Genomic DNA, 24047 nt, shown 5'->3' on the forward strand with positions numbered 1-24047 from the left:
ATTAATTACTTTGCAAGATATAATGCCCAGTATGTGTTTGCGATGCAGGTACTTTATGTTATACAAATTCGTTGCTGTGTAACAGAACTTTTCAGTAGGAGCACAGAATAATCCTTTGGAATACTACAATCATGATCTGTGTTGCTATATTCTCTTTTATTCTGTAACTTCAATCAGCTATCAACCTTATTTTTCTTCTTAAAGAGAGGCTTACTATGTTCAGACACGCAGCTCCCTGACTATTACAGGACTAGAGTTCATCTGCCGACTTCAGCATCTACACATTGTAAAGTGTGTGAGTTCCTTTCATTGTCTAAACTGTTTTGTATGAGGTCTCTCTTCTGCATGCTAGCTTGGCAAGCTTCTAAGGCATTTATGTGAAGTAGTGATGCAAAAGCTACCTGATTCAACACTGAGAAATTCCTAAGTAATCAGCAGTATTTGTAGTGGAAAAATTACAGGTGAGGAAAGCATTCTGTCTAGCGTAACAGCTGAGCTACTCTAGTGTGTAGTGTTGTAAGTGGAATATGTTCAATGGTGTGTTCAACTCAGGAGGTATCACTGTGAACTTAAAATACACCAAGGATTCATTCTTTTTTTACAGTAGATTAAATTGGACGAGTGAAAAAATGTGAGTATATGTGTATAGAAAGGATAGGGGTGGAGGTAAAACTGCCGAAAATTAGTGTCTCTAAACATACAATAGGTGTAGTCAATATTTTTGTATTAAAATGAAGAGTTAATTTTGAAGTCCAAAATGGTAACTTACAACTCTCTATAAGGCCATTCTCAGGAGTCAAGTACATGATGCTCAGGAAGGTATTTGTAAAGGACTTCAATTTGAAAATCTGGAATAGCCAGCTGATGTCTTACCATCATATCGGAAAAGTCTGTGCTATTTTCAGTGAGTACACACTAAAGTCACAAAAAAACCACCATAGAAATGTTCTGTTTTGGTTTTTCCTTGGATTAGGATGAAACAGTAGGTAATATTAAAGTGGATCTTAGTTCAGTTTTTATATACGCAGTACTCAGTGAAGCAGTACAAAGAATTTAGGTGGTTAGTAGAATGCAAAGAATGAGTGTCTCTTAAGAGTAGAATTCTGAGCATTTTTAGTTATTCCTTGAGCTTTGTTCACTGTCTGGATTTATTAGAAGGAATACTGGGCCCTGAATTGTATAAAACATTGCACAGCAAGGCCAGCCAATTCAGTTCAAAAATGCATTTCTTACAATGGCCACATCTCTACCCTGACTAGAAAAGATTTAAGTAAGTTTATGTCCAGTTTACTTTTTTTTCGTGTGGTAACACATAATACATGCTTTACTGGTCACTGGAGCGAAAGGGAGAGTAGCTGTAGATACCTGTTCAGGGCAATCATTACATGCCCAGTGTACTGCATTTTTTTCCTCCAGTATTAAAAACAGAAGAACATCCTCCTTTCCTACACCCAAACAGACCAGATGCTAGAGGCAGGAAAAAGCAGTGTCCTGCCCAAAACTACTTAAGATGTAACATGTGAGACTTGTCAAGTGACCACTGTACTGGACTTCACGCTGTGCTTTAAAAGAAATCCTCTGGTGATGGTTTGCTGTCAGCCATGTGTTAGGAGACTTTCGATGTCACTTACTGTTTTTTATTCTTTAGCAGCACAGACTGCCTTGATCACTTTGTGGGTTAGTTGATAACAAATGCAGGAGTAGTTTGTGGAGTTCAGTTTTAAAACTGGGCTGGGATAAAAAGTTCTCAGAATCACATGCTTGGCATTTGGACCAACATTGCATGTACAGTTTTTGTCTTTTTGTGACTTTAGTGTCAGGTACTGACCTGTAAACATCACACTGTGTAGCCTTCTTACTTAGGAGGCTTGCTGTATGCCTCAGAACCAGGTACAAGATCTTAGCAGGACTTTGCTCGAGGAACAGTGAAACTAAAACTATGAGTAAGGCACTAGTAAATGCAGCAAACAACAATTACAGTCTGTATTCTTTAAGAATAAAGCTGTTCTGTTTAGGAAATTGCTTGTAATATGACAGAGTTACCAATGCCAGCTAGAAGGGGATTAGAGAAAGTGCATCTTTTGGATTATGTCTCTGAGGTCCACGAGACACAACTGAATGCAAATTCCTGTTAGGTTTGGAAATTGTGCAGTGGAGATATTCAGAAGAGCTGAAGCAAGAGGTAACTGGTCTAGACAGATCTCTGCTAACTCAATGTGAAATAGATTTGTTACAGATTTATTTACATTGGCAGACGGAGCTGAAGCCACATTTGAGGCTGCTGTGGCAAATCTAGTTAAGCAGGAACAATGCTAGCCAGAAACAAATAATTGGCTGCAACAGCTTTAAAAAATAATGTTTATATGATGTTTTTGTTTGTTTGTTTGTTTTCTCCTTAATTTCCTACTTGCTGAAGTCCAAGGATGCACTTTGTCTTTTGGCTAATGTAAAAGACGAAAGCCTTCTGTGCTGCTTTGGAGCCACTGCCATTCTGAACAGCTATTAAAACACCAACCTGTGCTTTATACCAAATGAAACTTGAGCCTGCCAGTCCGACTGTGGGATGGCTGACACTATTTCGCATTAGAGTTGCTTAGAGAAAACCAGACCCCTTCCATCATAAAAAAGAACATACTATTACACTGTGGGGGGGTCATTGAGGCATCAGAATTTGTTGATCAAGTCAGTAAGAATATACTTGTAAACAGATGGACCCAGTTAATGCTTAGGATTGTATTTCCCTAGAATCTGTCCAATGAAACTACGATTTGAATCATTCATTTGGTATACTAAATAGAAGGTCAGTGGTAACTCCATTGTCTCATCACTAAATACTAAATCGAAAGAGACAGATTTGACAAATGTCTCTTTCACTGTAATGTCTTCATTACAGGTACAAAACGCCATTTCAAAAGCTTAAGACATCGTTAGTATCCATAATGCGAGGGAGAAAATACTACATTGATTCTTCTTGAATATTATTGCCATCAGGTGCTACAGCAACCAACTCTGGACAGTGGGGAGAAAGGGTTCTGTGTAGGTTTTCTTTTCCCTTTTTCCAAAGTCTCAGTATTAAATTTACCTCGAGCCATAAGATCACCCATCCATGGGGACTTTCAATCTCTCAGAAAATTTACAAATATTACAACCTGTTTTTAAAAATGTTGTTTTTTAAATTATTTTTTCCCCTCTTGACTCAGAAGACAAAATTCATTGGTGATGTAACGCAGCTGAGGGGTGAGAGTTTCACCAGAGATGTATCTGGACTAATCCTTATTTAATAATAATAATAGAAAAGACACCGTTAGTTAAGTGCTGGGGATCTCTCCCATACCTGCTATACATATACTGAAGTTATATACAGAAGAAGGAAAATACAAAAGTTTTTCTTCGCAAAGATTTCTCCTTCAAACTCAGGTAACTTTTCTCTCTTCAGATTACTTTGTTTCTTAAATGAATGTCGGAGTATACGCTTTTCTCTCTATCTGTGAAGGCTAATAAATTGCATCGTTTATCTGAACGTTACAAAATGTTCCCAAGCATCAGAGCTCTGCACTTTACTGTAAAAGTTGACAACAAATAGAATTCTTCTCAGTAAGATGATGTACAGCTGGGAAATGGCAAAACAGTGTTTGTGAGATGTGTGCTTTTGCCAGTCCCAACTAGTTTCATGGTGTACGCCTCCATCTCCAGCGGGCAACTGGCAGAAAATGACATTAGGAAATATTAATAAGATGCAGTTTCAAAAACTCTGCTTACTACAGAATAAAACTTTTTTTAAGCCTGTAAATGAAACCTGCATTCCGAGTCAGGGTGTCCTTTTAATTGACTTGTTCTTAAGGTGAAAATAATCCTTTGAGACATTTCTGTTAACCCACTGCTTTCAAACTGTCCCTTCTGTAACCTTCAGCATGGTAACAACAGTCTGCATTTTGAATACAGTATATTTTCAACAAAATAAAGAATGCAGTTTGCTTTTGCGGCTGGATTTCTTCAGCAGCAGATGGTGATTTTCATTAAGAAACTAAGTTAAAACGGGGCTGGAGAAAAGTCTGTTGTCACACATTAATGCCTTTTCTTAAAGAGCAAATTCTCAGTTCTACAGAACAGTTACATCTTAGTGCAGCTGAGTCATGGTTGTAGAGGGACACCATCAATGCCAGCTGAAACTGGGGCCTAAATGAAGAAAGCATCACATTTCTGTTGGGCTGATAGATTCATCTGCATGGATGACATTCCAAAAAAAAAAAAAAAAAAAAAAGCCATTTCACTTTTTTTTTAAAATTAATATGAAGGGGAAAAAAAATATAGGAAATTAAACAATTTTTGCATGTATTTGCAGAACCCTTCACTATTCTAAAAAAAAAAAAAAAAAAAATTGTCTACATGCAGTTGTCCAAAAATGAGTCAGCAAGCAACTGCTGACCTGCACCAGACAGTATTTAACTTCAGTAACTTTTTCTCTTGAGCTTGCAAGAAAAATCAATGCTCGATCTTTGCTTTTACTGAAGAGATTTACATTGTTATACACCGCTGTAATTATAAAGAGCAGCTACATTGAAAGGAATCCATGTTACATTAATGAAAATTGATTTAACTGAGAGGTTCCAGGGATTCTGATGAATTTGACTGCGTCAACCTCAATCCCTCAATACCTTCATCCCTTTAGAGATGAATAAATTCCCAGTCACAGAGCTCGAATGTAATTTAAGGCTATTTAGAAGATATGTAAGAGCGATGCTCACCCTAAATGCTGAAAACTAGGAGAAACTTGCATGGCTGGATGTTTATTTAGAGAGAATTATTTAGATAGGTGAATATACCCTTATTCTGCTATCTTTTCTAATACAGTAAACCTACCACTACTTGCACATCAACAGTAACCCATCTTACAATGCCATTTCATAGCCAGTCTCTCAGTTCTGCCAAGGGTTTGTTCTAGCCTGGATGGCAATTAGGGAAATTCTTGAAACAGCATGAATCAATTCTTTTGTTTCTGTTAAGTTCAAATGAGGAACATAAAAAAAAACATGGAAGCAGAAATGACATTCAGTGTCACAAGTAACAAACCTTGAGAGTCCCAAATCAATAGAGAATATATTTTAGACAGTTTTTATATAAGTAAGTGTGCTTTTTCCTAAAAACAATTCCCCCCCACTCCCCAAACTTTTTTTTTTCTGAAGTCTTTTGTCTGTAAATATGAAAGAGGGCTACACCCCAACGTAATTCTTCATTGCCATACCAAACAGTAAAATAGTCTTTCTAGTTCACATTGCTCACGGCAGTCTTATTTGATGTTGCTTTACTGAGTTTGTGATTAAAGCAGTTTGGCATTTTTGTTGGTTGTAAACTTTTGGCATAGTGTGAATACCAGTCTCTTTCAAAAACAGCCTTGAGTTGCTTTATGATGCTTGTGCTGTTCCCCGCGTCTGCTTGGTTGATAACGAGGCCTGCTCCAGCGTTCTGCGTAAAAGCATTTCCTACCCAATCAAAATTACCTACGAGTAAAGGCAGGAATACACAACAAGTGAGAACAAGTTCCTTATTCAAAATTAGTTTGCTCTTGCTTTTTATATACTATGTATGCATGTATAAATACATGTGTGTGTATTTGCTATCAACCTCTTCAGTGCCAAGAATGAAAATACTTTTGGGCCTTGTAAACAAGCTGATGGTGATAGATAGCAGTTGCTCCATAATGCTGAGCTGAAGTATCTTTAGGTTACCTATTGACAATTACTTCAGGAAACTAAAACAGGATTTTAGGTTTTATTCCAGTTCTTACCACCTTTGTAAAAGTCTAAGGTAACGTGAGCATTAGAGATCTTGGTGATAGCAGGGAGGGTAGCTGCATTAACGGAAAACAGGTAATCCAAGTATTTCACTAGAACTCATAAATCCTTAAGATCTGTATTTAGAGCACATGGAGTATTTTGGAGAGAAATGCTGTTATTAGAGGTCAAATCTTAAAACAGTCTGTTTAAACATACACACATGAAGTTCTGAGGTATTTGAGAAACTTGCATCCTTTCCTTGGGAGTCATTTTAGCTGCTTCAATAGGAAATGTTAAGAATTCTGAAATTGTCAAGAATGGAAAATTGACACCTCATTGTAAGGAATCATTCTTCCTGTGCTTTCAAGGAAAAGATCTATCAGGTCATTAACATTATTGTGACACAGATTTAGTTGTATATTTCTTTGTCTGTAAATCCATGTGTATATCAATTTATATGTAGCAATGAAAATACAGATATGGGAAAGACTAAAACAAAACAAATTCCCAACAAAGAGCTTAGAACCAATCACAGAATCACAGAATGGCCCGGGTTGGAAGGGACCTCAAGGATCACGAAGCTCCAACCCTCTTGCCTGGCAGGGCCACCAAACTTCCACGTTTACTAGATCAGGTTGCCCAGGTCCCCATCCAACCTGGCCTTGAACACCTCCAAGGACGGGATATCCACAACCTCTCTGGGCAGCCTGTTCCAGGACCTCGCCACTCTCATAGAAAAGAACTTCCCCCTAACATCCAACCTAAGTCTTCCCTCTTTCAACTTAAAACCATTTCCCCACATCCTGCTATTATCAGCCCTTTCAAAGAGTTTACACAGTACTCCAGATGGGGCCTCACAAGAGCAGAGCAGAGCGGGACAATCACCTCCCTATCCCTGCTGGCCACCCCTCCCCTGATGGAGCCCAGGATACCATTTGCTTTCTGAGCTGCAAGAGCACATTGCTGGCTCATGTTAAGTTTCTCGTCCATCAGGACCCCCAGGTCCTTCTCACCCATGCTGCGTAGATGTCTTACAAGGCACTGCAAATTTACTTGGGTATTAGAAAGAATTTATAATGGAGTACAAAGATGAATAGGAAGCTCATACAATATTTGGGAGGGCAGAAGAGGGTAAGCTCAGCTACCTGAAGTGAAAAGTAAGACTTGGATAGATTGAGAGGAATGTGTGCACACATTAAGCGTGCATTAGTGCATACTCTTCAGAAATCTCATTACTTACTTTTCAATTCACTAGCTGTTTTTGATCCTGCAGCTCAAGCACACCTCTATCCTTTTTATTATTTTGTTAGTTTTTATCATGCATTCAGTGAGCATATGCTTGATAGTGAAATTTTCTAGGTGCCATGCACAGACTTAATACTTAAGTCACCTTCAACCCAAATTACCCATTAGACTTATATCTAATGATTAAATGAAAGAAAATGTCTGAGATGTTGGTAAAGTAAAAAGGAATAAGAAGATGTCAGAAGGGAAGGATGACTGCTGGTTGTATTTAGTAGAATTGACTGTAAGTTTAGTAATGACGTATCATAGTGTATTGTAGTAGCCTTTCAGTACCTGAAGGAGGCCTACAGGAAAGCTGGGGAGGAACTTTTTATAAGGGCAGGTAGCAACAGGACAAGGGAAAATGATTTTAAACTGAAAGACAGTAGATTTAGACTAGAAATTAGGAAGAAATTCTTTACTGTGAGGGCGGCAAGACACTGGAGCAGGTTGCCAAGAGGGATTGTGGATGCTCCCATCCAGAAGGTTTTTGAGGCCAGGCTGGGTGGTGCTTTTAGCAGTGTAGTCTGACAGTCGGTGTCCCTGCCTGTAGCAGGGGGGTTGGAACTAGATGATCTTAAAGGTCCCTTCCAACCCAGACCACTCTGATTCTGTGATGTGGGAAATGGAGAGCAGTCCATCTTTTTTGGATTGCAGAAACAGTATGTTAGTCATGTTTATTCCTGTTTCATGAAGTATGTTGTATTTGTATTTTCTGTCTGTTTTTTAGACTCTGAAAACATCACACTACTTTTGAGAAATCAAGTCATAGGAAAAAAGAAATTTAAGAGGTTTTAAATAAGAAATTCAAAGCTATCTTCATTTGGGTTCCCAGAGCAATCTTCAGTCAGGTTCCCAAAGAAATCAGACCAGTAACTTAATAAGTAAATCAGCTGTAGATTCCTTAATTATAATTGAGCATTATTTCAGGCTTGATGGCTACAAATTGGAATTGCTGGAGATATGGTTACTTACCAATGTATGCAGCTCCATCAGTCACCATGTATTTGTTACGGTTTAGTTTGGGAAGGGAAGTGTTCTTCTGATCTTTGAGAAAGCATGCACTCTCTTCCTCGAGGTCAAAGAATTTCTGCCATAAAACAAATGAAACTGAGGTTAGTCGGAACCATTCTATCATGGATTAAAAGAAATATTCTGCTCTTCTACTCTTCATTGGAAACAAGTTAGTGCTGTAGAACAGCTCAAGTTCACAGATAAGCATTAGTTTTATAGAACACAGCACATTGTATTACATACTGAATTCTCACTGTGATATTGAGTATTCCTTTGCATTGTGAAGTATACAAAGTAGATGGCTACTGCATATAGAAGTGCTAAAATGCTGCATAATAATGGCTGTGAAATGAACAGCAAAAACAAACAAACAAAAAAACCAACAAGGCAGAATTGTTGTTTTCTGCATGAGAGCCAGAAACTTGAGCTCATTTTCCTTTTCATCAAGGAATCCTGGCATTTGAAGGTTGCTATGGGATACACATTTCCAGGTATGACAACAAGTTGAATGCCCATCTTTACCTTAGGCATTGCATGGTTTCCAGAAGGAAACTTGCTGATCTTAGAAACTCTTCAAGAAAAAAAACTGATGGGCAAAGATAGAAATTTACCAGACGAGAAAAACACATCTGTTTTACCCAAAGAGAGATAGTCTGCTCAAAGCTGTTACACTTGCCTTACTTGGCTTAGTGCCAGCCAAAAATGAGATTTCCAGTACAGTGCTACATATTGTTTGTTCTGTGAAGGAAGCTCATAGCTGGACACACATTCCAAAAATAGAAATGGAGAATAACACAGTGAAGTGGAAATCAGATATTTACTGCATGACTTGGAAACTTTGAGGTGATGGTGTACAGACTCAAAAGAAATGTCATTCACAATATATTGTTGATGAAGGTAACTGGCTGTATGTTGTCTCTGCTATGGTTGCCTGAGAAATCTCTATACAAGCACACACCCACCCACAACAGAGAGTGTGTACTTGCAAGTTGGAGATGGATCTGAATCATTCTGAAATACCTCACATTTCAGAATAAAGCCAGAAGAAAAGGGCTTTCTTTGCTCAACAAAACAGGAACAGAAGTAATTAGCAGCCACCAGGTGTCCTTGGAGGGTACTTGCACTAACTCTTCCAAGCGATTTGGAAGATAAAGCAAACCACTGCATAGCTAACTATTGTTGTAGGAACTAGTCTAGAGATTGCGTGTGAGTATTCAATGCCACGAACCAAAACATGACAAGCTCTCTTCCCAGGGTTATGATACTTAACAAAAAATTACATATCTTGCCACAAAAATAGCCAAGCCCAATCATCATATCAACTTCGAATTGTCAGACTGAGATAGATTCAACAGACGTTGAAACTGAGAAATCATATGCTAGTTTCCTGTTTGTGTATGCTTGCACAAGAGAAAATTTCAGCCTCAGGAAGGAAAAGATAAGATGACTGAATATGTAACGTGTTCTCCAGCAACAGCCGACAGGTCATTCCTTGTCAGTACAGATACCAGTAGGGAGCTGCATCTATTCTCACAAACAGAGTACAGAAATTTCCCTTAGCTAAGCAAGCAAACCATCACCAGCAGCAGAAATACCGTGTTGATAACAACACCTTTTGCTAGGATTTCATTCATAGTTTCCATTCTGTTTTAGGAGTTTGAAACTTTAAGCACCAATTTTATTTTAGGAGTAAAAGTTTCATATTTAATGCACAACATTTTTTTGACTCATAGGGCAGCTCTGTTTTGATGTTTCTGTAAAATCAGTGAAAGGTTCTGTTTTTTCCTGTCCCTTACCTTAGCTGCAGTTGGTGCCATAGATCTGTATGCTGCTCCACAGCTCTCCTTCCTAGGCTCCAGTTCTCTAGTATCACATCTAGTTACTTTCAGTGGGCCCTTCAGAAGCATGCACCTGCCTGCGTTCAGCATGGTAACCAGCAGAGCTGGGTCTCGTCTACAGCTCCTTTGAGAGTTAGAGCATGCTTTCTTGCACTGTAGCATGTACTTAGAATGTCAAGCAAACTGAAGTGCAGTACTCAATGACAGGTCAAAGAGGCACACCAGTGAACTCTTCACCTGGACTTCATGATTCAAGCTTTACTTTCACAGTCACATTTGGTACAGTGTGGGGAGCGGGACAGAGAAGGAGCTGAACTGCTGAAGGAGCAGCAGTTTGATGGCAGCTTACTTTGGTGTTTGGCGACGTGCACCTTTTTTGTCCCTAAGCAAAGCTTTTTCCTCCCATATCTTTTTTTTTCCCCCCTCCCTCTGCTCCCAGTACGTGCACTGAGTTTACACACACAAAGCAGTGTCAGGAAGTTTTGTGGCAAAAGAGAAAAAAATGTTTCTAGACAGAGAATGTGGTTAAAATTCAGCGTTTGCAACAGGGAAATTGTCTTGCAGTCTGCGGCCTTCCTGACCTCCCCATCAGACTGCAAAATGACTGCTGTTGTTCTTGGTCAGGGCGCTGCTAGACACAGCAGGTTTGCAGAGCCCTGGTTTTTAATGTCGTGTTTGTACCAAAACTTGCTCTTGTCTGGTCAGTGGCCACAGGAATCCAGGAGGTTCCTTTCTAATGGAGAAATTAATCTGTGCTGCCCGCTCCAAGGTGACCGTGTACCTTGGGCTGCTGCCTTTGGCAAAAAGCTGCAGCTGTGTGCTTTGCTGTGCCTGGAGCTTGTTTTTTTGGAAATCGTTATATTTCTATTTTAACTAGATACTCTGGCTAGCATATCTAACTAGAAGTCTAGAAATCATGTGAGGGTTTTTTCCCCTATCACTCAGCTCTTTACAAAATAAGTTCTGTGCTAAAGATTTTAGCTGTTCTGAGTAGATGGCAATGGATATGAGTATGTACAGCAATTGGTGCCACTTCAAGAAAAAAACCAAACATTTTAAAACATACATAGAATTTTCATGCTAAATATGGAACAGGTTAGAAGTTAACCAAAACAGAAGTGGCTTAAACAATGTCAGTTGTATATGTGTTGTTGGTCTTCAAAATACACTTTATGCTGCTTCTCACTTAAGAAGAAACGGTGCCTTTCATAGGAAAAATCTCTGGTTTTAGATACGTATAGTAGATCCCACATTGCATGTGAAACGCAAACAGTACTTCTTTTTCCCCTGCAGTTCACAGTCACAGAACGGTTTGGGTTGGAAGGGAACTCAAAGCCCACACAGCCCCAATCCCCTCCCATGGGCAGGGCTGCCCCCCACCAGCTCAAGGCTGCCCAGGGCCCCATCCAACCCAGCCTTGAGCACCTTCAGGGATGGGGCACCACAACTTCTCTGGGCAGCCATTATTTTTTTTCTTGTACTTTGTACATAATAAACAAAAAGCAGATGCCTAAGCAGTTAAACAGTAAGGTTGCACAAATCCAGACTAAAAGATGTTCATGCTGTCACATTTACAGCCATAAGGCTCCAATTCTCTGGGTTAGCTTTGCTGTGACAGACCAGATGCGGTGTTTTATGCAAGCTGTCCCCCACACAGACTGCCTTTTAGTATCATTCTGTTCTTCTCTCAATTTCAGTGTCTGTTACTACTAGGAATAAATTTAGTTTACTATACTATGTAGGCTGCTCCACTATTGCTTGTTGCCACAGGAACTACAACAGGCGCGAAGAGCACAATAACATCTCATCTACAAAACACTTTTTCAGCAGTCGCCACCATTAGCTTAGCTGTACATTTTTGCCTGTGATGAAAAAGAGCCTGCATGCTGCACTTGTAAAAATCTGCACCAGTGGAGGTGTTCTGCTGTTTCACAATGTTGTTGCTGAAAGCCCCACTGTATGGTGACAATAATGAAAAGATGGTGGTAAATACCCAAAAGGTTATTTACAGGAAAAACTCACCCATATGGAAGCCTTCTGTCTGCTAGGAACTGCTGAGACAATCTCCAGCAGGGAGCAGTCTTCAGGATATACTGCCTTAGTGGTGGTCAGCCCTTAAATGAGGCCTAGAGGAGGTGGAGTCAAGCTCCACCCCTTCCAGGAGCACAGCTACATTACTCTCACCTGTGCTCCCACAGCTGACCTGACACTTGCCTCAGCTGATTAATCAGAGGTTCAGGCTGTGATTCCCAATTTCCCATACAACCACCTACTGCCTCACTGTTCTCACTTCCACTCTTTGATCTCCATCAACATTTCAGCAAGCACTGATGAATATCAATGGGTGCCATTTTGTCTGCATGGAGGAATTCAGTCCTACACCCTTGCTTCATACACGCTTCCACATCAGATGCCATTGTGTCAGAGTGCTCCTCTGCTGCCATCTGCCATGCAGCTACAGCATGTAATGGAATGTTGGTGCCATATCACCATTGTCTGCCTCTGACAGTGTGGGCCGGCATAACAACATAGGAAGCAGTACTTTCAGCTGCATCCATTTCCTTTGTTCTTTAATGGAATTAAAAGGCTTTGCTACTAATGGAGGATGCTTCTCAGATGTCAAATTTTCTTCATTCTGTTTTCAGGACAGGGCAGGGAGAATGGATAAGATTTCAAAGAAGGAATGTTGTTTATACTTACGACTTTCAAACTACAGCTTGGAACTTCAGTGCAGATAGCTTTGAGAGACGAAACAAAGTTAAAAGTAAGGGGATCTGTGTCTCTTGAGAAACTTATGAGGAGTCGTACTTTAATACTTCGTAAAACTAATGCTTCTCTTATCTTCCCATCTAGAAATGGCCAGTATCTGTGGAGAAAGAATACAGTATGTTTCACATAACATAAAAAAACAAATAAACAAACACAAAAACAGGATTTTTAGGCAGCCAAGCATAGAAGACTTCACAGGAAGAACTAAACGTGTGAATTTGATTTCCTGTTTAAGGAGTGCTGCTCTCATTTGCAGGAGTTCTCACTGAGAAGATTAACCAACATCCTGTTCCATGTCACTCTGTCCTGCCAGGGCATGGAGCAGTGCAGGTGGGGTAGCTGAGCTGTGTTAGCCCACAACTGTGACAGTTGCTCCTGCATCAGTGCCTGCAGTGAGAGTAGTAGAAGGAGCTACAGCTAGAGGGTGCTGCTTACCTAGCCCAGGCAGAGGAACAGGAAGGATTTTCTGCTGATTGCAGGCGTAAGGGAACAGGGACAATGAAGTCTCTGCCATGCTCTCCTTCCCTTCCGTCTCATACAGGGAGAGGAACGGAGACCTTGTGTTAAGTTCATGCTTTGAAAAGGAGAGCTGCTGCTGTGCATGGTGTCTGCATCCTTTAATAGCAGAAGGAGGTGGTCTGTTTAAGGAGGATGCTGCCTTTTCCTGAGAAATTCTGCCATGAACAGGATACTGGCCTCTGTGGTGCTGTTCTCACAGCTGGTGAGAGAGACCTGTTGTCCTTAGCTTAAGCATGGTGTTCCCAAACATTGGTGAAAGCAGGTCGGGGACAGGAAAAAATTAGACAAAGAGAATACACTTTTGTTCTAGCAGCGTCAAGACATTCAAGCTACTGAAATCTGAGCTCTGTAATGCTAGGAAATAAAAGTAAAAAAATGGAAGCTGACCAGGTAGGGAAGCTATGACAGTGCCTCAAATACAAAGCTACAGTGCTAATGTTGCAAAATTCACACAGGTGGCTTTCTTGGATCTCCCTGAATCCAAGGGGTTTCTGAATTATTTAAGCATGAGAACAAAGAAAGGTGGAATACAGAAGGTAAAATCGTGGGCAACACAGCTGCAGTTCTGTATACATAGACCCTTTCCAATCTAAGGAGAAATCAGAGGGATGGATGATGTGACACTGAGGTTCCTGCAGCTCGCAGTACTCAGGATTCCATCAGTGTGACAGAAGCTGTATGTAATGAGTTTATCTGAAAAACCCTCTTCTGGATTTGAAATAGTAAACAGTATATTAGCCAAACCTTTTTTAATTTTTTTTATTTTTTTTAATTTTTACTGACAGTTTTGAACAAAACGTATCTTCGTGCAAAACTGGAAAAAAGCACATTTGGCCTAATGGCAATCAAAGTGTAAGGGTACAACAGCAAGCTTAACGAGATGTCCTGTTCATAGGAACTGATACTGCAGGACCACTGGGTACTTGCTTTCTGAGCTTAATGCTTTTATAAAATGGTGGCTCCAGTTTTGAGTGATGGCTGATTTTGCTTTCGGCATTTCTCAGTTAAACTATCAGTTGTGATAAAACTTAAAATGTGATCTACGCTGAATTTGGAAAGAGCTTTAATGTAACTGTGTATTTCAGTAAAACTGTGACATCTCCCATGCTTCATACGAGAACTCACAGCACACAGTCTCACTTCTGCATGCACAAATACTCTCTCCTGTTGAATAGCAGTGTAGTTGTGGTATCAAAGCAGTGTGAGGAACAGGATTCAAGGATGTGTAGGTTCTTGTATTCCTGGGTCTCAGTCACTTGCGCATGGTCTGACTAGACAAGTTCTGAGCTCCTTTGAAAGGCAGATCCAAAGCTTAGGACCCTGAACTGGAAATGTCTTCTTAGGTCCCAATTCTGCTCCTATTTAAGTCAATGGCAGAACTCTCACTGATTTCAATAAGAGCAGAATTGGGCCCCAAGAAATTGGTCCACATAGCAACTAATCTCCTGTGGGTTCATTCTCTCCAGCAGACCTTACGGCATCGTGATAGCATGCTAGCCCTGCACATGGACACTCACCGTTTAGCATTTGTGTCAATGACGATCGGCAAGTAGTCCATGACAGCTATGTAGACAAACTGTTTGGCATCATCGATAACATTGTATATAGCTTCAATATCCAGGACTCTGTCCTTTGGGCAGAAGAGTTTAGGTGAATTCTGTAAAGGCAAAATTCAAATATTGCATTTAAAATAGAAGGACAGGTTCTTTTCTTCTCCCTTCACATGTCACAAGGTCGTAAGCAGTATCCTGAATTTCAGTAGAGACTGTTAACTTTACCCATCCTGCTGGAATACTCAAACATACAAGGTAATTTTCAAGGCTTATTTTTTCCTTGAAAACACCATCAGGTAGATACAGCTGGGTAAAATGTAGACAGCACAAGCTTGAAAACCTCTCTGAATCTGCTGCAGAGTCCCAGGACTGGTTACTGTTAGATATTGTAAAATCTGTGAACCTGATCTATTTACTTGCTACCAGAAATTAGTCTGTTATGTTACTCATGTGCCCATGACCATACAGTTACCATTTACTCAATCATTGCTGCAGGGAGATGCTGCAGTTTTGCAGGAAGCTTATCTTTTAAATCCTAGCTTCAGGTTTTACCTGGTACTGAGTTGGTAAGTAGCAAGCCTGGATTTCAGCTTTTCTGTTTTGTGTGTGGGGATATAGAAGGTGACAGCCTGCTGGAGTCACCCACCTGCAGCACAGGCCAGGGCCTACTGCTCTTTTGCCCAGCAGAGAAGAGGCGGAGCCATCTGCCACACTGCTCCTGGTGCCTGAGAGCAGGGGTTGCTAAAGGCATTTGCAGAGTTAGAGCAGGTACCAGTTCCTGCACTGCTGGCTCTGCCAGTGCACTGCTTTCCTTCTGTTGTGCCATCTCTCCCTTGTTTTCTGCTTGGCTTGCATCCAGGCTATATGACTTGTTTTTCTTTAGGGGTGTTGATATATTCCCCCTCCCTTTCTATGTACAGTGATGGTACCTGGTCACTGATTGGTGAGAAAAGACTTCCTACAAATAAAGAAGTTAGGAAAATGTTAGAAATTTAACAGTAGCAGAATTCTAAGACTAGTATTCCAGATGCATTCTTGAATACTAAGAGACCCAAACAGAACATGGGTTTTTTCAACCAGTCTGGAAGATGATCTTGTTGCTAAGCAACATTACAGCGATGACTCCTGACTACAAGAAGGAAAGTTCAGTGACTTAGTGTTATGTTTGTTGTTTTATATAGCATAAAGGTTGAAAGTGAAATACATTTTCAAGGAATAAGTCTTTAACTCTAGAAGAGGTGTAAAATGAATTTGTTCAACATAATTTTCCCATTTTCCCTCATCCTGTCACCAGTGAGACCAACCCTGCTCTCGCTGTGAGCACCTTTCAGATGCTGGAAGATAATAAGGGCCCCCCTCAGCTTCCTTTTCTTCAGACTAAACAGCCCCAGCTCCCTCAGTCTCTCCTCACAGGGCATACTCTCCAGCCCCTTCACAAGCCTTGTTGCCTTTCTTTGGACCTGTTCCAGCATCTCCATGTCCTTTCTGTGCTGAGGTGCCCAAAACTGAACACAGTACTCGAGGTGAGGCCTCACCAATGCTGAGTACAGGGGCAGGATGACTTCCCTAGTCCTGCTCACCACACCATTCCTGATACAAGCCAGGATACCATTGGCCTTCTTGGCCACCTGGGCACACTGCTGGCTCATACTCAGACAGCTAGCTGTCCATCAGCACACCAGAACATTTTAACAGGCTGAATAGTAAGCAGAGCCCCTTCACTGTAAGCAGGCTTTCTCTAGGATTAATGGTTTCCTTATGGATGGCTTTTGCTCAGCTTTCATGACTGAGTGCCCCCACATGAAAGGCTTCCAGCAGGATTTCTCGGTTTCTTACAGATTGCTTAGAAGAGAGTAGGAGTTCACGTAATTTTAATAACAGCAACTACTTCAGGGAGAATTCATTTTGCAGCTCCTCAGCTAACTGTCTTAAAGTAAGTTCTCTTCATTTAAGCCAATCCTTGAGACTCTCCAGAATCAATAGAAGTATACATGTCTCCTCAGAAGACCGTTAGTTGTGGCTGCCTTAGGTACTTCAGATTTTCACTCATTTCACTCCAGAGCAGCTCTCTGTGTCTCCAGTGACTATAAAAGTCTGGAAATCTGGGACACCTGAACTTTCTGTGGCACCCAGCAGGTGAAGGCAAATCACATCCCATTAACTACTCATCTGCATCAACATCTTGTGCAAGTAGCTTGTAAAAATCGAGAGCCACATACTTTGCATTGCTTTAGACTTACCTGGCTATAAAACAGCCCCTTGCTTTATGTAGAATGGAAAATAACTCTTACAATCTTCAGTATATTCCTGATTTTGATGGCTGTTTTATTTTACTTGTGAAATAATGCCCAGAAGGAAAGATCCTTCAATATCTATCAACCTGTGTACTTTTTTCCAGTTTTGCTACATCACATCTGAAATGGATGAGTGTTCTATTTCTTCCCATTAAAAATACAAACACACGGGCAGTGAATCCACAGGGAATGCTACTTGAATTTTAGAAGTCTGAGAATATCATTTAAAATAAAAGTAGATCATGTTCTACAGTAGCATGAATGCTCTCAAGGGAACAGAGTGAAGATCCTTATAAATACCATGGATAAAAATTCAAGCTCTGACATTAAGTTTATAATACATCATTTTGGATGCCTGATTAAGAATTCATTTACTTCAAGCTCTTCACCTTGTATCCATCATTGTAAGTAAATCAGCTAATTTGAAGGTCGTCCCTACCATTTTCTAGATGAAGGAGGAAAAGTGGTGAAAATGACAAAGGAAGGAATAAGAACATGGCACATGTTCTGCAGCACTTTTCAGTCATGGCAAATTGCAGATAAGAACAATTTCACAGAAATCAAAATGTAAAAATATACTGTGATTAGTTTCTTTTGCAGCACAGGAATAGATAAAACTTCCTTAAAACCTTGCAATTACTGAAATAACCACTTTCCCAGACAACAGAGTGATGTACAGATGACAGCTCTAGTGGTCTTATCTCTGTATCTATGTTTCCAGTCACCTGCACAAGTCTCAGTGTTAATAGCTGCTTCCAGCTGAGTACACAGCAGTAATGCACATCTTCTTCTCTTAGGGTCAATTGAAAGAAATGCTTAAGTACCAGCTTAAATTATACCGCATACGTTCACGTTAATGGTAATTTCTATCAGTTGTCCTGATAATTTCTAATGGGTTCACGTGCTTTCCTGAAGACAGATTCAGGTGCTTTCAAAAAGCCACAAAATGCTAGAAAATAAAATACAAGATATAAAAGCCAAAGTAGTGAACTGTGGAAATAAAAGCAGCTATTATCTGTCAGGGAGAACACAGCCATGTGATGGACTTCATCCAGGACACTGTTGAACACTTCTGCTTCAGTAAAGAGGCACTGCAGTTTACATGAGTTAAATCATCTTCTCCCCTTCCCTCCCTCTGCAACATTTCAGAACTTACCGACACAAAAGCTTCTGATTTTGTCTCATTCAGCTGCAGTGTCAGTTTGTTTTGAGTATCGTACACTCCATAGAGTCTCTTAGACCAACTTGGAGGTATTTTATTCTTGTATTTTAATGAACTGTACAGGGCAAATATCCTTTGTAAATCCAGGACGAGGCAGCTGCAGTTGTACACAATGACACCAAGTTCTTTCATCTGTGAAATTAAAAGTTCTTATTATTAGTGGTATTTTGGCTGAGGAATCTGTGGAAATAAGCAGCAAGAATGTAAACATTTCCTAAGAGGTGACTTCCAGAGGCGTACCTTGGGCTCAGTAGCATTACTCTCAGCTACAGGAACATTTGTGAGCAATACTCTGTTAAAGGAAAACACATGAGCTAAATGTTCAAAGTCAAAAGCAGCCAGAAGCTGTTTGTATGCATAGCTGTGTCACAGCCACGTATCCACATATGACAGTACACCACACCTGACGCATGGACACTACTTGAGAGCTGATGTCCATTTGTCACAGGCACCGTTTTTCTTGCAGCTGTTGCTCAAAAGTTACGACTCTTGGCTGGGATGGGTCTTATTTTATTATTTTTTTTCTTGTTTACAGGGAAAGCCTCCTTTCTGCTGAGTGCCAGGAGCACACAGCGCTAGTGGTGACAGCTTCTTACATCAGAATAAGTTGTCTTCTCTGACTCTCAGAAAAGCTGTATGCAAAGGGGCTTAAGTTATCTCTCTGCTGAAGAAGAAACACGTATCTTCAGCTTCTAATAAAAGCATGAACAAAACAGATCCTTCGTACTCTCAGCAGCTAGGTCCATTACGCACAGTGTGCTCCAGTATATGAGATGCACAGTTAAGACACAAACACATTTGATTCTTAATGCTGCCTTTGCTGTGGTACCTCACCTACTGGACTCCAGATTTCTGGACATCAGTTTTGTCGTGTGTGAAAACCGAGACAGTGAACCACTTTGAAAGCATCACTGTTCTCACATGTAAAGCATGAGGGAAAATAACCCAAGCAAATATTAGCAGTATGAGACAGTTAAATGCTTTAACAGTCTTCATACACTGCTTAAGCAAGGGCATGTCTTGTGATTATCCTTAAGTCTTGGTTTGGTGGAGATCTCATTAATTACACATACCCAGTACTTCTGCTGTTGAACTTACATATATTCCACTTAAAAGTTATTTTCTGGATTCCGAAATGAAAGTGTAACGACACACCCTCTGTCCCTTCTGTTTCTTTACACACTAGGCTCAGAAAAGCACTGCTGACGACACAAATGCTATTGACCTCTTATTATTTGCATTTCATACTACTTCAGCCATCTTCAAAAACCAAGACAACCTGCCTAAAACAACAACCTGCTATAAAACAACATACAGAACAAATATTTAGAGGACTGATGCAGTTTTTCTGCAGGCCTCTTGGTAGCATGTCCCAGAACTCTTCCTGACATGCTGAAGAAAATGAGGATATGGGTTCTCCAGTATGCTCATGCTTTCAGTGACACAACACATTCCTCACTGGTTGCATTCCTTCAAATGAGCTCCCCACAGTCACGCTGGGCAGTTTCTGATAGGAGCGTATCTTTTTACTGAGCCTGTGTGAACTCGGAGATGCACACAGTTATCTCAGGGATTGCTCCTGTGCAGTTCTGTCTGCGGATAAGAAACACTCTGCAAGAGTGGGCAGAGGAATGGAAAAGAATAGAGTTGAACCTTTGCTCCCTTCCAGTGGTGGGAGAGGAAACAGCAAACAGGAATATTTACCTCATAGTTTTAGCCACAGGAACATTACCCCAAATTGCTATTGCCTAAATCTTAATATTACTATGAACTTTTCAAATTTAATTTGGAGAAAAAGATGATGCTCCTCCACTAACCTGTAGTTAAGCCAACAGTTTGTAGGTAGTTGAAAAACACAAACTGCTTATTGCACTGCAGCCTCTTATTCATGAGCCAGTAAATTCATTTTGATGATAAATATAAATTATTCTAAGCTGTGCCCAGCATCCGAGCCAGTCTGTTTGGAATAACATCTCTGTTTTTTCCCCTGGGTACCGCTATCTTTGAAGATGCTCCTGTATTCAGTTTTAAGCTGTCTCTGGCCTCTGCACGCTGTTTGTCTCCAAACATTTTTAACTGTACATTATCTCTGTTTTCACCAAGTACTGCAAGTGCTGTTCCCTTAATTGCCAGGCACGTCATTGCAAGGGACTTACTAATAATATTCAGTTACATGTATCTGCATAATAGAGTTTAATCGGCTTTTCATGGCTGTTAGTTGATTCTGACATAATTATGTGGTTACAGGTTCCCTCTCACTTTCGAGTCCCACTGTTACCATCCCTCTTTATCCCTTTCATTAAGCACAGGGATAAAACAGTGACCAAACAGCAAACCAGAGCCTGCCAGCCTTGCATCTGTGTGAGCAGCTCTCTTCAGAGAAGTGTGCTTTCTCCCTCCCTGCAAATCAAAGTATTGTCCTTCTACCCCTGTGCTTCCTTACCTACAGAGAGGAGGAAGCAGCCTGGGGTGGTACCTGCTTTGTGCCTGTGCCATTTTTATGACCCACCTTGCATCCACTCTGCAGTGCTCTCTGTTCCCGACAGCAGGCCACAGCCCCAGCAAGGCCTTGCCTGGCACATGGGCTTTGGTGACACCATCCCAGGAGCTGCGTTCACATTGCAATAACAAACCCAGCTGCCCGCAGCACTGCATTGTGCAGTTCTCTTCTCTGGAGGCACAAGGTGATCAAAGCTTTCCCTGCTTCTGGAGTCATAATAAGAACTCTCCCCATGCAGGCTCACTAGTACATGATATAGACTGGACTCCTCCTTTTCCTCTGGCACAAGAGTATGCTCTTTTCCCAGCTGCATGTTTTCATTAAGCTTTATGGAGTTCAGTTCAAAATTGTTTGAACTTAGAAAGTAGCTTGAAAGTTACTGGAAAGGGCTGGCAGCAACTCATGCACTTACTGTGCAGAGCTCGTTTCCTTAGAAAATGAAGTTACATGTTGCTCTGTGGGCTTGTTGCAGTCTGGTTCAAGTCACCTTGAAAGGAAAACAGCATAAAAAAAAGCATAGAAACCTCAGCCCCATTGTTCTTGTGGAACAGCCTCAAGTAGGCTTGGAGACTAAAACGTGCTCCTGCTTCAGAAGCATCTTCCACACAGAGCCTGTTTTTACTCCCATACTCATGTGATGAGAGACTGCTTTTTTCCCAGTTAATCACAAAGCCTGTCATCCTGGAGGCACTTCAGAGAGTGGGCTGCAAGGATGCTCTGGTGACAGACTTAGCATGAAGTTGTATGGCATCCAGATAAGGGAAAAGATTTTCCCTTCAGTTTGAGAGCTGCTGTTATTACAGACATGAGGTTTTTTTTCCCTTTCTTTCTTTCTCTCAATAGTCTCAGAGGAGAGGCAGAAAAAAAACAACCTATATTGAAAGAGTCAAAATCTGTGCATTGTTCCCGACTTCCAGTGACTGAAACCTGCAGCTTAAGTATCATCCAAGATACCTGCTGTGGTAAAATCCTCCAGGCCTAGAGCTCATAAGGCAAGGGAAGTATTTCTTCAGCCCAAGCTTCAACACTAACTTACCTGGCAATGAAAATAGCAGTGAAAAATTAAGTGAAGAAGGTCTCAAAAAGTCAAAGTCTTAAGTCTAAGGAAGATAAATCTGAAATGAGAGTCACAAACTTGAATGCCTCAAAATGGAACAGAAATACTGAGATAGGAAAATCAGAAAAAAAAGTTGCTCATGATATTCTAGTTGATATTTTCAAAGCCTACATTGACATCTGGGACAGGGAATGTTGTGTCCTCTCTTTTCTTACTTAAGAGCCACCATAGGTGCCCTTTTCAAAGAATGAAAAATGAAGGAGAGGGCTTCCCTTGTTCTTGCTCACGCCATTTCCATTTGTACAGAGCAGCTATTAAAGACTACCAAATCAACATCTGTCTTTCTTGCCAGAGAAGCAGATGGTTACAAAGACCCAAGGAACAATGACAGTGGCCCTGTATGATGATGGTCTAACTACAGAAGACAGTTAAGCTGCAAAAAATAGTAGAAGATTAGAAAATTAAGAATTGTAATTAGAAAAACTGATTTTTATGGCAAGAGGAAGGATAACTTCCTAGACTGGACTGTGAGATAGATTTCACTCATATAAATTTTTGCTTGCTCTTTGCTCTAACGTGTTTGTTGGTGTCTCTAACCTAAAGCAAAAGGGTTGTGGATCTGTAACACTCAAGTTCCATAATCTGAGAAGCCGTGTCAGTAAGGCTTTTTAGAAACTTGTGGATAACGGGGTTAGGGTGCATGTTGTCTCCTTAGCCCACAGAGCACAGACCAGACAGCATGTTCTATATTTATCTTGGGATACACTGCAGGAAACAACCCCCCTGTGTAGGCAAGGTACTATCTGACCTACATAAGAGTGGTACAATCTGGTTCACAGCTTGTAGTATCTGACTTGTAAGCATAGCAGGAGGCTTTAGAAAATTCCTTATTAATTTCTTAAAAAATAATTAAAAGTGTAATGAATGCTCTGTCTGAGGTCTGGTCATCTGGTCGTGAAAATGCTGTGCAGCTCTCTTGAGGCACCAACTTTTGCCTGAAAGCACGGACAATCTACAGGCGCCATCCATTGCCTGTGCTAGAGAGGCACTGGAATAACTACAGGGAGTCTGCTGTTGGACTCTAAATGTACTCAGCAGACCTTTGTGTATTGGGCTGCCTGTGTTTACCTCCTGTCTGCCCTTTGTCTGTGTTTGAAAATGTACTTCATTATCTTTTCAGCCCTGTGGGGGGTTTTAATGAGCAATTTCCAGATGTATGGCTGAGCAAAAGCAGAATAACAACACTAGGGTAGTGGAGTAACAAGAAGCGTGATCTGTCAGTTACCAAGGTTTAAAAGGTCCTAAGATTCTTCTGTAGCTTCCAAAGAAAACTAACAGGCAATGTGTTAATTACCACCATAGAACAGGCTGCAGGTATTTGCAGTGGTAAACTCAAGATCTTCTCATCATATGTACTATAGATGCGTGGTCAGCCTGTGCTCCAGACAAGGGGTTCCTTTTCACTCAATTATCAGCCTCATCCTCATTTCCCCATCTCCCTCCAGTTTCTGTCTGGCAGCAATCAGTGCTCAGTGACTCTCCAGTCACACACAGCATCACCCTACGGCTGCTTTTACACCACTGTTCCACAGCCCTCACCAAACCCACTGAGAGGGACAGGAAGGATGTGTGCTGGGTGCCATGCAGCCCTAGTGCAGGACGACTATCCCCAAGGGAGGGAGAGGTGGGAGATCTGAGAAAGGGAGGAGTGTTTCTTGGTATCGTGGTGTTCAGTAGGACTATGGTAGCAGGCTTAGCTTTAATGGGATTATAGGAGTAGCACTCATCACAAATTCATTAGGTGTAACAGGCCCCACTCGGGTGGCTGTCACTTTGATGCACAACAAGAACACAGCCTGACTCTGAAGAGGCTGTGCAGGCTGCAGCACTTCTTCGCTTGTCTCGCAAAACAAATGCAGGCATTAGAGCTCACCAAAATAGCAAAGCACAAACCTCAGCTAATGCTTCACTAGAAGCTGCAACCAACCCCTGTGCATCCAGAGCCAAAATACTCCCGCCATGCCTGGTTCTTAATACAGTGCAGAGGCTTCACGGCCCTGAAATTCATAGAATTAAACTTTCAACCATTCTCCAATGTATTAGTTTGCAAGACCTGTTCATAGACCTTCCTGGTGCCTGGCCTACATTCCAGTGCTGTCTAGTTAACGTAGGAGTTACCAGCTGTATCACCTTGTCCTCTGGGACTCGTTTGTCCTAGGTGGG

The 24047-nt window shown here is 41.0% G+C and overlaps 1 protein-coding gene across 4 annotated transcripts in view; it reads right to left on the reverse strand.

The window, feature by feature from the left end:
* Nucleotides 1–4403: 4403 nt before the first annotated feature.
* PLD5 (phospholipase D family member 5) overlaps nucleotides 4404–24047 on the reverse strand; it is a 160712-nt gene continuing 141068 nt past the window's right edge. For 3 of the 4 annotated variants that reach the window (XM_072333157.1, XM_072333156.1, XM_072333155.1), the window contains exons 6-10: nucleotides 18202–18399; nucleotides 14716–14855; nucleotides 12611–12776; nucleotides 8034–8148; nucleotides 5174–5498 (exon numbers count right to left, since the gene is read on the reverse strand). In XM_072333157.1, coding sequence (XP_072189258.1) covers nucleotides 5263–5498; nucleotides 8034–8148; nucleotides 12611–12776; nucleotides 14716–14855; nucleotides 18202–18399 — 855 coding nt within the window. In that variant the 3' untranslated portion in view covers nucleotides 5174–5262. Of the gene's footprint in view, nucleotides 5499–8033; nucleotides 8149–12610; nucleotides 12777–14715; nucleotides 14856–18201; nucleotides 18400–24047 lie in introns of all 4 variants that reach the window. The other variant, XM_072333154.1, reaches the window with a different exon arrangement.

Source organism: Excalfactoria chinensis, chromosome 3, assembly GCF_039878825.1.
Source record: "Excalfactoria chinensis isolate bCotChi1 chromosome 3, bCotChi1.hap2, whole genome shotgun sequence".
Classification (NCBI taxonomy): domain Eukaryota; kingdom Metazoa; phylum Chordata; class Aves; order Galliformes; family Phasianidae; genus Excalfactoria; species Excalfactoria chinensis.